Source organism: Ochotona princeps, chromosome 22 (assembly GCF_030435755.1).
Source record: "Ochotona princeps isolate mOchPri1 chromosome 22, mOchPri1.hap1, whole genome shotgun sequence".
Classification (NCBI taxonomy): Eukaryota; Metazoa; Chordata; class Mammalia; order Lagomorpha; family Ochotonidae; genus Ochotona; species Ochotona princeps.
Genome location: NC_080853.1, coordinates 21,286,131 through 21,304,495, shown reverse-complemented (window position 1 = coordinate 21,304,495; position 18,365 = coordinate 21,286,131). Strand labels below are relative to the sequence as shown.

At 52.5% G+C, this 18,365-nt stretch overlaps 1 protein-coding gene across 1 annotated transcript in view; it reads right to left on the bottom strand.

Moving 5' to 3' along the window:
* The window catches only part of TGM6 (transglutaminase 6), a 32,999-nt gene that overhangs the window by 10,848 nt on the left and 3,786 nt on the right, over nucleotides 1–18,365 (bottom strand). The window contains exons 2-10 of the mRNA XM_058679552.1: nucleotides 11,888–12,061; nucleotides 11,238–11,480; nucleotides 10,449–10,567; nucleotides 9,148–9,276; nucleotides 7,637–7,814; nucleotides 6,915–7,053; nucleotides 4,524–4,627; nucleotides 4,204–4,446; nucleotides 571–915 (exon numbers count right to left, since the gene is read on the bottom strand). Of these exons, the coding sequence (XP_058535535.1) occupies nucleotides 571–915; nucleotides 4,204–4,446; nucleotides 4,524–4,627; nucleotides 6,915–7,053; nucleotides 7,637–7,814; nucleotides 9,148–9,276; nucleotides 10,449–10,567; nucleotides 11,238–11,480; nucleotides 11,888–12,061 (1,674 nt within the window). The remainder of the gene's footprint in view (nucleotides 1–570; nucleotides 916–4,203; nucleotides 4,447–4,523; nucleotides 4,628–6,914; nucleotides 7,054–7,636; nucleotides 7,815–9,147; nucleotides 9,277–10,448; nucleotides 10,568–11,237; nucleotides 11,481–11,887; nucleotides 12,062–18,365) is intronic.

Genomic DNA, 18,365 nt, shown 5'->3' with positions numbered 1-18,365 from the left:
CCCTTGGGGCAGAGCCTGGCTCAGGGAAGCATTTCATCAATGCACATCCATGATGCATCCCAATGGGCTCCGGAATTCTTGTGGATTTTAAAAAGGAAATAGGAGGCAAACTGTGTATACTAGAAAATGCTTGTTAAATACTCATGCCATTTGGGAGACTATAAATCGCTATCAGTTCCTCTTTCTTATATGTTTATTTATTTGCATGTGAGAGACAGAGAATTTTCTATCCACTGGCTCCTGTCTCAAATACCCAGGAGCCCAGAACTCTATTAAGATCTGTGACATTGGATGGCGATGACCCAAGTACTTGAGACACCATCTGGGACCTCCCAGGGTGCTTCAGTAGGAAGCCAGAAGGGCAGTGGAATAGCCAGGACTTGAATTTGCGGCCTCCCCTATTATGACTCACCTTGGGGCCTCAATTATATCTTTTCTATGGTTGAGATGAGATCCAAGGCCCTAAGTATAAAGTTCAGGCCTGTCTCCTTCCTGAGAAGGCCTGAGAAGTCCCACCTGCTGGCACCAGCCTTCCTGGGGTGGGGATGAGGGGCTGCTAGACGTGCTTACCTTCCTGGGGGCCCAGCCTCACCGCGTGGGATTCCTGCAGTATTTCAGCCACAGGCCTTCTGGTGTAGAGGATGGTGGCGGCGCTTATATTGACTCGGACGCGCTGGGGCTGCGGAGTGAGGTTGGCCAGACACAGGGCCAGCTTCAGGTCGTGGCCCAGTACTGGGGGCTCCAGCAACTTGAACTTGCCGGTGATGCTGGGCTGTCTGGGGGGCTCCAGGAGGAGGGCGTCGCGCCAGAGACCACGCCCGCCGCTCCGGCGCCCCCGCCCCCGCCTGCCACGGGCTTCGGTGCTGAACAGCTTGCGCACGGCCTTGCGGTACACCTGTCGCTCCTTCCGCGATCCTGCAGGCACAACGCACAGCATCAGCACTCTGCCTCCTCCACACCCCTTCTCGGCGAAGTCCGCCAATGCAACACAGCCGTGAACCTTGGTCACACATGGGAATCAGATCAGGAAATTTCAGATAAAATTGCAGATTCCTGACTTTTGCCTCCTCTGGGTCAGAGCTCTTGATGGCCATCGTGGCGCAGGGATGTATATTTCTTCCGGGGTCAAGGCTAAAATCTTTGAACCAAAGATACCCACACACTAAATTTCTGAAGCTCCCAACCCTCAACCTGTAGGGTGCACCCGAGAGTGGCCAGTTCAGAAGGGGGGGTGTCCTCCCCTGGGCCCATTGCCCACCCGAAGACTGTAAGAGGGAGAGTAGATGGGAGGAGACTATTAATGGCCAGTAAATAACTGTAAGTATGTGTATATGGTGGCTTTAGAGGCGTTCAAAAGAATCAACACTGAAATTTGGAGGTGTTTGTAGAAGCAGGGCTGGCTGAGAAAGACTGGGGATGCCTACAGAATGGGGCAGGTGATATTTGTTTTTTAAAGAGTTTTCTATTTGAGTGGCCAGTGCAGTGGCTTAGTATGCTAATCCTCCATCTGCAGCACTGGCATCCCATATGGGCACCAGTTCCTGTCCCAGCTGCTGCACTTCCAACTTAGCTCCTTGTTTATGGCCTGAGAAAGCAGCAGAGGATGGTCCTTGGGTCCATACACCCATGTGGGAGATCCAGAAGAAGCTCCTGGCTTTGGATAGGCACAGCTCCAACTGTATGTCCATTTGGAGAGTGAACCAGCAGATGGAGGGTCTTTCTCTTTCTCTGTGGCTCCTCTCTAAATCTGCCTTTCAAATTAAAACATCCTTAAAAACGTTAAAAAATTTGTATTGGCAAGACAAAAAGAAATAGCAAGATATAGAGACATACTTCTCATTTTCTGGTTCATTTCTCAGATATCCAGGGTTGGGCCAGGCTGATGCCAGAAGCTCAGAACTCAGTCAGGATCTCCCCTATGGATGCAGGGACTACCTGAGCCAGCACCTGCTGCTTCGTGGGGTGTACATTAGCAGGGAGCTGGAAGCAGAGCAGAACTTGAACCCAGATGAGTGTGTGTGTGTGTGGGGGGGTGGGGATGGCGGGGAGGAGTGTTTGCAAAGCCTTGTAAAACTAGGAAGAACATGGGTATCCAAGTCATCAGGCCCAAGAGGGAAGCTGTGGGACTGCTCACAGAGTGGGCAGGCATCCTCCCAAAGGGGCCAGATTTCTCCCTTGAAAATCAGCAGGGCCTGGAAGGGGGTGATGACAGCGGTTGTAACAGGGCCACCATCTGTTTTCATCAAGCACAGAGGGTAGACTAGAGCAGTCATACCTGCCTAGCCACCATGGCTACATCCTTACCTGGTTACATCAAAGTCTTCTATTCTCTTCTTGCCTCCTCTTCCTTCTCCTTGGCCTAATGAACCTGGTGGTTTAGCCAGTGTTCTCAACATGGGCTGCACTCTAGGGCCACTCAAGAAGACTTTAGTAACTCATGACTATGATTGCATTCGGCAGTCTGAGCTGCTGTGGTAGGTTGAAAACAGCTACCATTAAGAGGTGGAACCTAGGGGCTGGCACGATGGCTCTGCTGACTAATCCTCCACCCTGCAGTGCCAGCATTCCATGAGGGTGTCAGTTTGTGTCCTGGCTGCTCCACTTCCCATCCAGCTTCCTCTTTATGGACTGAGAAAGTAATGGAGGATGGCCCAAAGTCTTAGGACCCTGTATGCTTGGTGGAGACTCAGAAGAAGCTCCTGGCTCCTGGTTTTGCATTGGCTCAGCTTTGGCCATTGAAGGCATTTGGAAAATGAACCAGAGGAATGCAGATCTCTCACTCTGTTTCTCTTTCTCTGTGTAAAGCTGTCATTCCAATAAAAATCAATAAGTCTAAAGAAAAAAAAAAAGACATGGAGTCTACTTCCTGTCTCCCGAGTTGGGGTTGGCCTTGTCAATGGTTGGGCTGACAGGATATGGAGGAGAGGTATACTCTGAGCTGGGTCTCTAGAGCCGTTGCAGCCTCCATTCTCACCTTCTGGAGAAGCCACCATCAGGGACATGGGACGCCAAGTGGTGAAAGCAGCCCTGTTACCTCAGCAGTCCCACAAAGGGCCTGATCATGGGAAGTCCTAGCTAGCACTGTTATGGGGTGGGGGCAGATGAACCATCCCAAAATAGCTGGCTTGCAGAGCCCTGCCCAGAGAGGCAACTGCTTAAGGTGCATAACTGGAAGATCTGTTCAGGGGATTCCAATGTGCGTCAAGGGCTGCATACCTCTGTGTTAGAGAGAAGAAAAGGAGGGGGCTTTCTGGTGGTGTCCAGAGTAGACCTCCCTCGCAACAGCCACCAGCCAGGCTCACTACTCTAGTCTATGCTGAGGGTGATGGGCGGAGACAAGCTCTGATTTCCAGTTGAATTTGAAGTCTTCATTGCGCAGTATTATTGTTTTAATGAACAAAAATGGCTAAAAATATAGGAACCAGATCACAACACTGCTCAGGGGCCTATTCCTGAGTGAGGAACAGAGACCACTTTAGAAAGTGTGCTATGAGGCAAAAAAAAAAAAAAAAAAAAAAAAAAGGCTAGTTTGCTTTTGTACCTTGTCAAGTTCAGGCTGTTCAATAAACCAATGAACATAATTTAGTGACCGTGGCACAGGCCTGGCAGATGATTAACAGGAGTGGCAGGAGATGTCGTTTGCTCCAAGCTTCATCTGAGTCTCTCACACAGGTGGTAGCAAGGGCCAAGTACTTGGAACATCTTCCACTGTTTTCCCAGGAGCATTAGCAAAGGACTGGATCAGAAATGGAGTGGTCTGGTCTTGAACAGGCGCCCATATGGGATGTCGGAGTCACAGGCAGAGGCTTAACCCACTGCACCACAATGCCAGTCCCAGCATTATCATCTGAATGGTGCTTCGTGCCATGTGCCTTGGGTGTTCAGTGACTAATAGCCAGTCACTAACGGTGACTGGCATCACCAGTATCGCTTTTGGTAATCATAGTCTTATTTTCCTACATGAATATGCCTAATGCAGTATCTGTCATATGGCAAGTGTTGAAGGAAGCTAGTCTTCTGGCAAGGAAGGGGTGCTCAGCCAACAGAGGAAGTCATTAATTGACCCTAAATAAAGTCACTTGGCCCAAAGCACTGAGACAACACTGCATGCACTGCCATCACCGTGGTAACACAGGGGCTTGGCCCCAGGCCACCTGCAGCCCAACCCGAGGACACCAACAGAAGTCTCCATGTGGTCCTCACCTTCTGGGTACTTGTAGAGACCTGTGATGTCCACACGGGAGTCGTTGCCTACCGCCTTGGTGCTGATGCAGCGCCCGATCTTCTTGGTGTCTGAGTACACACGCTCGCGGCTCTCATCCTCGTGCCACAGCCAGGTGATGTAGTCGGCGTTGACCTCCGCAAACACGAAGGGGCTGTCGTGGGCCAGGTGCACGTCGCCCTCACGGATGGCAGTGACAGAGGCTGGGCCACACTGGAACACACCTGCACAGGAGGTCCAGGTGTGAGCAGCAGGTGTGCAGAGCAGCAGGGCATCTGGGTCCCACCCCCTTGAACTCTACCTTCACTCTCCTCTTGGGGGGTAGCATCCAGAACCTGCCAGCCATTGTAAGAGGGGCCCAGGTCCTGCCGGGCAAACCAGCTCTCATTCCAGACATGGAAATTCCTGCACACATAGAGAGAGGGCATGGCAGCCTTGGGTGAACACAGAGGCCCATGAGAGGGGGCTTCCTGGAAGCCTGGGGGTGGATCCCCCACCCCTAGTTCACCCCAGCACCAGTAACATGGATGCATCTCATGAATCTGTCATTCAACATTACTGACAGGTATGTTCGTGTGGATGAATATATTTCAAAACATTTGTGGGAAAATGGAATTAAAGGACAAATTTATTTTAATGCAAAACAGTTTTGAAACACATGCACAGTTTTCTCATACTGCACATTTTTCATGAGCTTTGTGAAGACCCTTCTTTATACATGGATCTGCAATTTTTCTGTCATTGAAATACATATAAGTTTTCATTCTGTTTTCTACCAGTTCCTTGAGGTGCCCTTATATGTGTGTCCATAGATGTATGTGTACATGTTTCTTAAAACTTGCTGTTGTAGGTCCCAGAAACACCAGTGACAATGAGACGGACGATCCCTGGCCTCACGCCGTTTACATCCTAACAAAGGAGACTGATGGTGAAGATGAGCAGGCTTATGTTAGCAAATAAAACTAATGCAAGTGAGTGACAAGCCAGGCCATGAAGACAAAGGAGCTGGGGCCTGGGAAGACCTGCTGGAGACCCTGTGGACGTCTCAGGAGAGACCTGCATGAGAATTCGCCAAAAGTAGAGTGAAGGAAACAGTGCTGCAAGCAGAAGGAACAGCATACTCAGAACAGACTGTGTATCCAAGGGACAGATGGAATCTGTGGGGTGTGCCATGCGTGGGTGGCAGGTAGGGTGTAGATGATGTGGGGCTCTGTGGGCTGCAGTAGGGAGTCTTGGCTTTCGCCATCACGTGCACAGGGTCACAAGGAAGGTGACTGTGGAGATGGTCTCATTCCTGGCTCAACTCATGTGGCATCTCAGCTGACCTCAAAATCCCTCTTACTGAACCTACTGCCTTGGCTTGGGAAAGTATCCCGAGAAGCATTTGGGTGTGGAGGCCCTAACATCAGAAAGAAATACATGTCATTCCTGCACAAGGAAAAGAGATGGACATGACCTTGATTAAGTACTTCTGGAAGAAGAGAGAATGAGAATGGAAAAGAGAAGGAAAGAGAGGCAGAGAGAGGGTGCAGGGCTGGAAGCAGATGGGAAGGGGGTCCCAGGAATACCCCTGGTGGAGGGGGGCCGGCAGATGCTGGCTGTGGAGTTTCTGGGTGGTGCTCTCAGCACTGTCTCCTCTGACCCTGAGCATGTGGCACACACCCAGTCAGGGTCTCTCACTGGAGCCTTGTCCGTGAATGTCAGCACCCGGGAGCCTTGAAAATGAGCACGCAGAAGGGATCCTTAGGATCATTTTCCCTGCTCTCCCGCACCTTGACTGGGTGGCCTGGGACAAGTGAACTTTTTGTGTGCCTCCCTCAGTGCATTGCACTGACCACCTCACATGGTCGCTGAGAGAAGCCCATGAGTTATGCCATAAGCACTGCTTACAACTGCACCAGGCACAGACCACATGCTCAGGAGTGTAGCATCACTGCTAATATTTTCAGTGTTCCAGAAGATAAGAAAACGGTACCCATACAGGCACTGTGAAACACACACACAGAACAGTGCTGGGAGATGCGGCTAGCCTGGTGGAAGGGAGGCTGCTCTGCGCATGCTCCCGGGCCTGCCGAGCCTCACTGTGGACTTGGCCAGTGCTCCCTCCAGCAGGAGGCCTGGAGGGAGGGAGACCCACAACCCATTTGGCCCTTTTAAATATTTAAATCCCATGAAGTGTTTCCTGTTCTAAAGATTCCGTTCACATGAAGCGTTTCAGCTGAGGAATGAAGTGGCTTTCTACCTGATACACACAGCAGGGGGAGCAGGTGGTGGTTTCAGAAGTCACAGCATGACACAGAGATGAAGATGTGCAAGGAAGCTTCTCCAATAGGCACACACACCCCAGGAAGCAACAGAGACCCAGCGAGGGCTCCCATGTCCACATGCAGAATTGCATTTCAATGCAGCCACTTGTGAGCTCCCTGCTGGCCCCTGAGGCATGTGTCTAGAGCCCCACCCCCATTCTAGAAAAGGGGCTCCCCAATCTCAGGACACCTCTTCCTCCTTCCAGAACGGGCTCTGACTTGGAATAGGGGAAGTAGGGAGGTGCTGGGCTCTAGATCTGCCACTCCCTGGCTGTGTGGTAGGTGCAGGCTTGCTGTACCTGTTAGGTTTCGGGGAGACCCTGGGGTTAGGCTGGGGGAGGGCAGCCTCTGCGCTTGCCCTTGGGACCCTGTGGCCCAGGACTTACCACATGCTGTCTTCTGTCAGGTCTTTCAGGGTCCTCCCAAAGGAGTCCACATATTTATCCACACTCAGGTTCTTGTCCGTGTCGTGGGCCGAGTTGAAGTTGGACACGATGCGGGTGGCGATCCCCAAGCACCTGAGGACTGCAGGGCACAGGCCGGGAGGTTTCAGGGACAGGTGGGACCCTGAGGAGAGTCCCCTGCCTCCTGTCTGGTCCTGCTCCTCCCTTCTCTGCTTCTGCAGGGGGCAGGGCAGAGATGCCTGTCTCTGCTCTCTTAGAAACACCACTGCCTCCTGGAAGTTCTAGGGTTCCACTGTCAAGGCCCAGTGAATAGCTCCTCAGGCTGGCCAGGGAGCCCCAGGGCTTGCCCAAGGCACTGAGTGAGCTAGAGGGAACAGGGTCTGCTAAACCAAAGATCAAAGGTCAAGTAAACAACCTGCTTGCTCCCACTCCTCCTTACAAAGGCTCCTAATTGTTATTTATTTGAGAGGGAGGAGAAAATTCCTGTACAATGATTCACTTCCCAAACGCTCACAATAGCCAGCACCGGGCTGGGTTGTAGCCAGGAACTTGGAACTCAATTCAGGTGCCCAAAATGCCCACCCATTAACCAAACTTTTATTTCGCCACCATCCATGCACACAGGCCATGCTGTATTCAAATATATGTTAATGATGCAAATGAAGGATCATGTTAGGGGAAGGGGCCTTTCTCTCCCCAGGTACCTGTGCACATGACTCCAGCGAAGACCCAGCACTGGCCATATTTAACTGGTTTGAACCTGCCCTTGAACCATTTCTGCAGGATGGCCACGCTGCCGCTCCAGTGCAGTGGGCTGGTGCCACCACCATATTTGCCCTGCCATTGGCCTTGCACCACGCCCCGGTCGTTGTTGCTGTTCACCTGGACATAGGGGGCACAGGTCCAGCCACTTGCACTTGCAGCATCCCCACCCTGCTGTCCCACAGTCATTTCTGACCCTGGGCCACCGAATCAGTAGGGGTCACCCCTTACTTTCCAATCAACTAAAAATTAGGGGGAGGGCAAATTGCTATTTTAAAACACCAACTTCATGGTCTCACTTATCATTTGAAATTTTCTTCCATTTGGATATTCTAAAGTTGAAAATAATTCCTGTTCCTAATGATCGGTTTTGGGGGACTGCTGGTAAAATAATTAGACAGACTGCTGACGCTTATTAAATAATTACTGTGTGCCAGGCACTTCATGCCTACCACAGTAGCTTAGAGCTGCTTTTACTCTCCTCGTCTTTTATTTTTCCTAGATCAGAAAGCTGAGATTTAGAAAGGTCAAGAGACCCATCCCAACTGCAAAGTGGGGGGGTTGCAAAGGCCTTTGTCTTGGAGCCTGGGCTTCTGTTCACAGGGTGGAGGGGATGTGGTCTCCCCACCCTCACACCCCCCATGCTTCCACATCACTCTGAGTGCTCCTGGGATAGAGAGTACAACAATGAGATACACCTTTGCCCAGTTCGGGAGTTTACACCTCCACTCTGACCTTACCAACCACAAGCGGGGAACAGAGCCAGGTGGTCCTGCAGCTGGCTACCTTTTGAAGAGGTAGCCTACAGCCCAAGCACACGGCAGGGCATAGTGGGCCACTCCTGCCTCAGAGATCCAGCTTTGTGCCCCTTCCACTCAAGTTCACTTGGCCAGCGACAGCATTGGCCAGTGACAAAAGAGGAAGTGATGCTGGGCCAGCACCCAGACCCAGGACTTAACGACAGGGATCCCCACACCCTCCTCATTATAACAGTGATTGCATGGTATGTCAGCTGCCATGGATGAGCTGACCATGCTGTGAAGAAGCCCATGCTGACTATGTGGAGTGGCTGCATGGAGAGGAAGTGGAATGACTAGGCTGGTCCTAGCAGTCCCTGCTGTTCCAGGTCAGAGGCCTGGTGTGACAGTGAGGTCTCTGTCTTGGTCATCCCAGCTCCATAACAAGGGCAGGAGCTTGGGAAACAAAACCTCCAGGTCTGGGACCCATCGCCCCATCCTGGATGTCTGTGCAGACACCCCTGGCTGACGCAGCCTGGAACAGACAAGCGAGTCTTGGCTGCTACCCACATTCCTCTTCTGCCAGCCCATGAGCTTCACAGAGGTTGCCGGCCTCTGAGCCTGGCAGTGTCCAGTGGTGCCCAGCAAGACAGCATCCAGCAAAGGGCACCTGGATGGAGTCCCAGGGTGTGCAGGGGCAACTGTGGGCGTCTCACCATGGCGCTGATGACCCTGGTGACGTAGACGGGGTCATAGCGGCGTGACACGTCGGTGGCTGGGTAGGCCTGGTGGCTGGGGCTGCGGTCCAGGATGGTGAGGCAGATACTCAGGATGTCCTCCTCGAACTGCATCCCGGAGAGGCTGTGCTCAGAGGCTGGGGTCACCTGATGCCAGGCCCTCCTGCACACCGCCCCCTACCTCCATCCCGGCTAGAGACTTGTGACGAGCAGGGGACCTTACCCCATCCTGATGGCTCACGGACTTCACAATGCATCCTCAAGCCCCAGAAAGCCTTTCTTAAGGCATCACCCGGGGAACCCAAAAACTCAGCCTCAGCCATGCTCCTCTTCCACTCAACACCCTCCTGTGGCTCCCTACTGCCCTCAGCAATGCCACAAGAATGGGCGGCTCTTGGTGGCTCCTACTGACATTCTTCCTGTGGGCTGCAAGATATTGTTTGAATATATTCAAATTAGTGAATGAGATTGGAAAGCTGAGGGATTTTGACATACCTAGTATGGAGTTTTGGCCTCTGAAAATGTGAACAGTCTGGGACCCAGGGGCTCATTGTCCTTCATGGCAATGAGAGGTGGACAGGTCTAAGCTTGCCAGTGCACCGCCCTGGGACCCTGCCCAGGCTCCTTAGCGTGGCGCAGTCAAGTGCTTGCTCACCTTCCTCCTGGCAGGCATTGGGCCCCAGGGAGACAGAGCTATTGTGGCAGACTAGGGGACTTCCTTACCACCCACCTCCATACCACCCTGCCTGTGTTCAGATCCTGCTCTTGGGGACCCAGCCTGAACATCACCAGACCTTGCCCAGCGATCCCCCAGGCCCCCGGGGACTTCCATCCCCTGCTTCCTGCATCCCCTGGCACCAGTCTCAGCCACTCTGACCCCTCCGCTCTGTGGCACCTGGCACCAGACCCCTTTCTCTCCAGCATCTTGCAGGAGTCGGAGAGAAACACAGATTCCCAGGCGCCACCGTGGGCTGGCTCCCACAGCCACAGCCGCAGTGCTGGGGATGGTGCCCCAGATGTCTATCCATGCAGCAACGCTCTGAGAGGTCCTGGGGCTTTTCCATCTGCGCCTGAATCCCATCTTTGGATGTGTTGTGTCTCCATAGCCACCCCCCACCCGAGCCGCCAGTGCAGGCCCTGAGAGGGCAGACACTGCACACACGCATGTGTGGGTTTGCTCTAAGAGGCAGTGCTAGATGCTGAGAGCAGGGAGCTGGGAGCTGCAGGCTGGCTCTCCCCATGCCCCAGCTCCAACCCCATGCAGCTAGGCCCCTGGAGACCTGCCCGAAGTTCCAGCCCTGTGCCCGGATGTGCTTCTCCACGCCGCGGAAGATGACGCCACTGTCGTTGAGCACATACTCCTGTCTCTCCTCCTCTGAGTCCAGGAACACGTCATCCTCTGAAAGACAGGCGACAGGCCTAGTGTGGGCTGGGGACTCTGGGGAAGTGGCTGGACAGGGCAAGGGTGATAGCAGGAGAGGGCATGCCACCTGACCAAGTCCCCTGCCTTCTGGGCCAAGCCCTAGCCCAGCCTTAGGTGGGAGGATTCTAGGGTCCTGGCACCTTGGGGTGACCCTGCTTGATGCCCATGGCAGCCTCGTGCCTCTTGGAGGTGAAACATTTGTCCTGGCCACACCCCTGACCCAACAGTGAACCCTGTGCTGCTCAAGCAGCTAGCTCCATGTGGGCTCACCTGGCTCTAACAGGCAGCCAGGCATGTTCTTAGTCCCTCCCACTTAACAGGTGAGAAAACAGACTTTCTTAGGGAAACAACTTAATAGAGCTGGCAATGAAGCAAACTTGTCTGATTGTAGCCCCGGGGGCCTTTCCCAGGCTCTGGGTGCAAGCCCCCCCCAAGCTCTGGCAATCACCCACTGCCTCTCCCCCACAAGCACCTGCCACTGGTTTCCTGTGCCTGATGCCCACCTCTGCCCAGGCCCAGCTCTTGCCAGCTCTGGGCATGCACATCCCTGTTCTTTAACTGGAGCCCAGGGTCCTCCCAAGGATGAGTGCACCCCTGAGGACAGCTTCAGGTAGAACCTCTGCCCTAGGGCTTTGGCTACTCCTACCTGGGCACCAAGGGTTGAAAAGGAGAATGAACTCGCCCAGCTTCCGGTCGCTGTGCCTGCGGCGGGAGCAGGCCCTGGCACTCAGCAGGTAGCGGCCGATGACGGCATCTGGCGGGCTGGTGAGGCTAATGGCCACGGTGCTCTCTGTCTGCTCCTCCTTCACGGCAGCCCAGGCATCACTCACCTGCACCTCTGATGTCTGGAACTCAGCTTTGGTGTGGAAGGCCTCAGAAGCCCGGGGCCCTGGTGGCAGGGAAAAGGGGATGGGAGACTCTGTTGCTGCAGGGCCAGCTCTAGAGACCTGGAAAAGCTCCAGGCCTGAGGACCAGCCCTGAACTGCAGGTGAAGGACTGAAGTCAGCAGCAGGAGGCCCGAGCCAGAGCAGGGTCCACCTCTGTTCTCCAGATTATCAGCCACTGCTTGGTTCTAAGTGCTTGGTTCCAAAAAGGCTTGGCTACTTTCCATTCCCCTCCAGAGCCCTGGCTCCCTTGCTTCGCACACGATGGCTAAGAGGTCATTCCATCTGTCCCAGCATCTTCCAGCCACACCTAGGACGCTGCCACCCCACCTGCCCACCCTGCCGGCTGGTGGGACTGGCCCCGAGTGTCTCCATCTGCCGACGGCTAGGAGGCGCCAGTGAGCACACGCACCTGTCTCCACTGTGAAGATGAAGTCCTCCTCGCTGTCCAGGACTCCGCTCACCTCCAGCGTCAGGTCGAACATCTGGCCTCTGCGAACCACCAGCTCGGAGCAGGGGTAATCCTCGGTGTGGTGGGCAGCGCCATTCTTCGATCGCTGCCAGTCTACCTTGGTGACTCTGACTCCTGGGCAAGGGACAGGAGGCCAAGCCCTTGGAGTGCGTTCTATTTGCGCTTGCCGCTTTCGGGGGATCGGCCTATCCTGCCAGTCACAAGCCCACACCGCTGAACCCTGCTATTGATCAGGCAAGAGGCTGCAAACCCTGGGTTAGTGAGTCTTGAACCATGGCCCTCAGCGAGAATACACACTTCGTTTTCTGGCAGCCTCTTGCTCACCAGCCCTGGATATAAAACTCTGCTTTATGCCTTGCTGATTAAAGATGTCCTATCTAATGTCTCTTGTCCATCTATTCACACGGGACCCCCAGGGTGGGCAGCACTGTCAGCCATGCCCGAAGGAGGCTTAGCTAACACCCTTTTCCTAAGATCTTCTGGCCATTTTACACAGGGACATCACCTACCCAAGGCACCCAGATGCCACGAAGGCAGCTTGAACTGGACCCAGAAGGGACAGCAGCTCACAGCATGAGACATGAAGAAAGAAGACAGCATGCCACTCGTTCAACTTTTGCTGTGGGTACCAATGTTGGAGATTTGGCTTTTTGCCATTCTGTGCATGCTTGAAAATAACCAAGAGTGTGCCCAGGGCATTGGTTTTGAAGTTAAAAGGAAATTTTAATACATGCGACAATTGTTGCATGTGCAGAATCCACCAATGTGGCAGATCCACATAGACATGTGAGGTTCAGGGCGAAAGTTATGACAGAGTGTGACACGCTGGCATCCCACGCGCCGCAGTTCCTGGGTTTGCGGCCCAGCTATGCTCCCAGTTCCTGCTCCCTGCTAAGGCCCAGCCTGGGAGGCAGCATATGATGGCTCAAGAATGGGGTCCCTGCCACCCCCACCGGAGACCCGGATCAAGCTCCAGCACCAGTGTGACCTGGCCTTGATACTTGGTGGTGGTGGGGGGGATTTGGAGCCAGGGGAAGATTTCTGACCATACCTCTTTGCTTCGCTTTCAAACAAATAACTAAACTACCTAAATTTTCAGAAGTCCATGAACATGGAATTAAAAGGTAAATTTATTTTGGCACAGAAAGTTTTTGGAACTCATGCCTGGCAGGGAAGGGGTTTAGAAAGTCTTTAAGAAGGCCTGGTGCAGTAGCCTAGGGGCTAAATCCTTGCCTTGCATGCACCAGGATCCCATATGGGCACCGGTTTGTGTCCTGACTGATCCACTTCCTTTCCAGCTCCTTGCCTGTGAGCTGGGAAAGCAGTGAAGGATGGCCCAAAGCCTTAGGACCCTGCAACCATGTGGGAGATTCAGAAGAAGCTCCTGGCTACTGGCTTTGGATTGGCTCAGCTCCAAAAGATCTTCTGTCTCTCCTCTCTGTACATCCACTTTTCCAATAAAAATACAATAAATGTTAAAAATAAAAAAAAAGTTCCCAGAAGATGTTTATTATATGAAGACGGTGCATGGATTTCAATGTCCTTCTGCACAAGAATAAAACTCTTTCAATTCTATTTCCATGAACTCTTGCAGTCCCTTTGTGTGTTTCCTTGTGTCAAGTTGTCATTTTGCTCTCCACAGTCAGCTGAAGGAGGCTGTGTGGCTCCGGGGTCGACAGCAGAGCCTCTGAAATCAGCTAGCTTGGCCCTCGACCAGCTCAGAAGCTTCTCCTCAACCTCTCTCATGCTTCGGTTTCCCCCTTGTATCTGGGAACTCATGACATCTCATGGTGTCATTGTGGGGACAATGACTTACCTGTCATTTAGCACCCTCAGAGACCCATAAATGTTACTGAGTAAGTATGGGATGTGCAAGGGTGACTTCCAAATGGGTGGGTCCACATGTGACTAATTGTTTGCATTCAAGCCGTGGGGAAGTGTTGGAGCTAAAGCGAGATGGGAGGCCTGGTCTGACCTGCAACCACAGCTCTCCTGAGAAGGTGGCCTTGAGGCTGAGTCTCAGACAGGAAATGACATCTCCAGGGGACAAACACAGCATCTTCCTTCACCTCCAGGTTCATTCACTCGGACATCAGGTGTTATTCTGGCTTCTGCAGATGCCACAGCCCATTTCTCAGGAGTATAGAGTTGAGCAGAGAGCTCCCAGATGTCTAAGTGAGCTGTGAGGGGGCCCCCTGGGAAGGCTGGGGTGCCCTAGCAGCACAAAACCCAGGGCATGGCCAGTCATGGCTTCTAGGTAAGGTGCCATGGCCTCTGGGCTACAGTGGCAGGAGAATGGTTATTTCTAAAAACTGAGAAAAAGCTGAAGACACTGAGTTTGGAGGGTCTGCAGGGCAGGACCACTCAGACCTGTGGGTGGGGCAGTAGATAAGGAGTCTGCCCTATGCCCCCAGGTAGTGGCATGGTGTCTTGAGCACGACACCATGTGGTCAAGTTGCCCATGGGGGAGATTACCCTAGCTGTGGGCAGGGATCCATTGGTAACATCTGGTAAGAGCTTCTGGAAACAGAGGGACACTCTTTGTCTGCTTCTTCACCTTGGCAGACACCTGCTCCCACACATCTGCTGATGCCTTGTTGCTTCTCACCAATTCCTCCATCTGGGACAAGGGACCTGCCAAGACTCCCCTGCTCTCCATTCCCCCAGTGCCCTCTCTCCCTTCACTGCTTATTCAATCTTTTCTGGGCCACACTGCACCTGCTCACATACCCCTATCCATCATATCCTTGCCTCGGGCCTTTCCAAGGCCTTTTCTGGTCAGAGTGCCTTGGGTCATTCTCTGAGAAGCCCTTGCCTTCACCCTACCGCCTGTGTTCGTCTCTCCTTTGATCAATCAGCTATTAGGTTCTGATAATGCAAACAACACAAATAGAAGCAGTGGACACCTTCAGATGTTCCTGTGTCCTCTTCCCAACAATCTTGTAGGAGTGATACCCTGATCACTGCCCTCCCGTTTTCTGTCTCAGACAGAGAGACAGGGACAGTTGGACAAAAAAGGGCTTCCATTCTCTCCTGGTTCACTCCCCAAATGCTCGCAATGACCAGGGCTGGGTCAGGCCAAAGTAGGAGCCGGCGTCCTATGCAATGGTTTATGTTCAATAGCAGGACACTGTGCTGGCTTCTGACAGCAGAGACCTGGCTCCTGAGGGCAGGTCCAGCTCTCAGACTCACTACCTGCTCAACTTAATGACACACTGGTGGCGACTGCTGCTGCTTGAGAACACGTGCTGGGTGCTGTCCTAAGGACCCCCAGAGGCTGGCCACCTGTGAGAGCATCCTGGGAAGCCAGCACAGGTCCACTGCCCAGGCCCTGCCCCCAGTGGTCCTGGTTTAATCATCCCAGGGAACTACCTGGACATCGGAGACTTTAGACATTCCCATGTGTTCCCAACATGCAGCTGAGAGCTACTGATCCGAGCTCAGCTTCTCCCAGGTGCTGAACACTTTGTCAGAAGAGCCTGCATCGGTCATGACTGACCTCCGAGCAGGTGTAGCCAGTATCAACAGAACAGAGAGGGGGCCTTGCTGCCAAAGGGGCCACTGTTTGAACCTCCCAATAAATAGCCATTCCAGGGGATGCCCATGTAATTGTAACTTCACTGCTACCATGAGCGAGACCAGAGATGTCAGTCACATGAAGAGGGGATGATGCAGTAGCTGTCCCAGGTCTTGCATGGTGTTCAATTGTCCTACCTGATACTCCAGGCAGCAAAAGTATCTGTTTCCTGTTTTCTTAACAGAAAACCCAACTCTACCTTATATCCATCTGTTGGCTGAGTTTCTCAGTGTTTTCACAGTTCCTCAATTCCTAGGCATGCGACTGTTAGACTGTTATGGATATTGAAGATTGCATCTTGTTTGCTTGCAGCTTTTCCAGGTTCTCTACTCCAATTTTTCTCAGAGCTGAGTGCCCAGCACGGTCCACTGGGGTGAGTCTGCTGTCTAGCAGGTGTCTCACGCTGCTTCTGCCTCCAGAAACAGTGTCGGGAACCCTGAATTATGACTCCTATTGAGGTGTCACTAAGCATTGACATATTCAGCTGAGTTTGGCTAAACTTGATTTCCTTTTTTACTTACTTTCTTACATTGCAGTTGGGATTGTGATGTCTTTAAACAAGTGATGCATGGAGATAGGCAGTATGAGTCAATTGAATCTCAGAAGAGTGGAGTGGCATTACCAAATATTTGTTTTATTAAGAGGGAATTAGGAAAAACAGAGTTGCTATTTTAGTCAACTGTTACTGCTCAACTCAGAAACGAGTCAGAAAATCAGTAACAGCAGCAGTGACATCGTGTGGCATCTTTTGTGGTTTCTGTGGGTCAGGGTTGTGGAATGGGCTTAAATCTTTTTTTAAGATTTGTTTTTATTGGAGTAGCAGATTCACAGGGGGAGAGAGAGAGAGAGAGAGAGAATCTTTCATCCACTGCTTCACTCCCCAAATGGCAACAGCTCAAGCTGAGCTGATCAGAATCCATCAGCCAGGAGCTTTCTCCAGGTCTCTCACGTGGGTGCACGGTCCCAAGGATTTGCACCATCCTATGCTACTTTGCAGACCATAAGCAGAGAGCTGGATGGGAAGTGGCACAGCCTGGACACAAATTGGCACTCATATGGAACACCAATGTTTACAAGTAGAGGATTAGCCAGTTGAGCTACCATTCTGGCCCCAGGAGTCTTAATTTTTAAGTGTTTTAACTGCTAGGCCAAATGCGCACCCCAATTGTATTCTTCCCCCCGCCGCCCGCCTAATTGCATTCTTAAAAGATGGTTGGAGGTAGCCTGGCATTGTAGTCTAGTGGCTAAAGTCCTTGACGCACCGGGATCCCATATAGGTGCTGGTTCGTGTCCCAGCGACCCTGCTTCCCATCCAGCTGCCTGCTTGTGGCCTGGGAAAGCAGTAGAGTTTGGCCTAAAGCTTTGGAACCCTACACTCACATGGGAGACCCAGAAGAAGCTCCTGGCTTCTGGCTTAAGATTGGCTCAGCTCTGGCTGTTGTGGCCACTTGGGGAGTAAATCAGCAGACAGAGATCTTCTCTCTGTCTCTTTTCCTCTCTGACTTTCCAATAAAAATAAATATTAAAAAAAAAATGGTTGGGGTAATACCCACCCCTTCTCACATACTCTTCTTACAATATGACATTGATACTCTCTCATTGAGAAATGAGATATAGGTCCCCAAGTCCTAAATCTGGATGATTGCGGGATTAAAACACTTGATGCCTTGCAAGACTAGATCATCCAAGTTGACCCAGCTGCCTCCTGGTTGTCCTGAGTTGCTGGTCTGTGGACACCAGGCACTCAACCATGAAGAAGCCTGAACGCTCCTACATGCAGAGGAACCTAGGCCCTTAGCCACAGCCTGCTGAGCTCCCCGCCGACAGCCAGCACCTGCCTGGCACCCAGGGTGGAGGGGTGACTCGTCTTGCAGGAGGGCCCTCCAGTCCCCAGCCCAGCTGGCCCAGCTGATATCAAGTGCAGCACAGAAAAGCCATGCCTGCCCAGCTCTGCCCTGGCTGTCATTCTTAAGCAAGAGTGATTCTTGCTGTCTTAAGTGTCTAGGGATTGGGGCAATTTGCCACACAGTAATAGAGTAGCGAAGCAAGGGGTGGTGATGGTGGTGGTGGGGAAGTATGTCAACTTCCTAACCCATCTCCACTGGTCTGGTGTCAGGTTCTCAACCCCCAGGCCTGAGCTTCATGGAAAACATGTGTTCAGCTGGCTCTGGCTTGGCACCGTCATTTAGGGACAGTGGCTGAACTTGTGGATAGGAACTCGCACAGTTGACACGTATGTGCCTTGCATGGGAGCTGGCTCGCCAGGTCATTGCTGTGATAAGACCGGTGAACAACAGTGATCCCATGTGGTAGGTGCTGGAATGACGTGTCACAGACTCCAATTTCTCACTCAAGAAAGCAAAATCCATGCCTTAACCTCTTGGTCCTGGTATAGTTCTTGGCAACCACAAAAAACTGAAACGCCAGAACTGTGAGCTCGGGGGAACCTCTGTGTAGAACAGGCAGTAGCTACCCTGGTCCTTATACACGGAGTTGTCAAGCCTAACATCAAATAACACAGTCATCGGTAGCCCAGGTCTCCTTTTCATGGGCACAGAAGGGATAGAAGGGGCTTCATTTGGATCTGTGGCCCCACAGGCCCACACTGCTACTTCCTAAGGACAGCCTTCCCAGGGACATGCTGGCTCAGGATGCTTCTGTTTTTAGGGGATGAATCAGGGGCAGGATTCAGGATTACAGGATGGTAATTACCCCAGCCTTGCTGTGTCCCAGGGCTGGGTACAAAGTGGGGTTTGGGGTTTGATGAGGGCTCTTAGAGCCTGGGTCAGGGGTTCAAGCCCTGAGGACTCAAAGCGACACCCCAAACCAGCTTTCATCCCC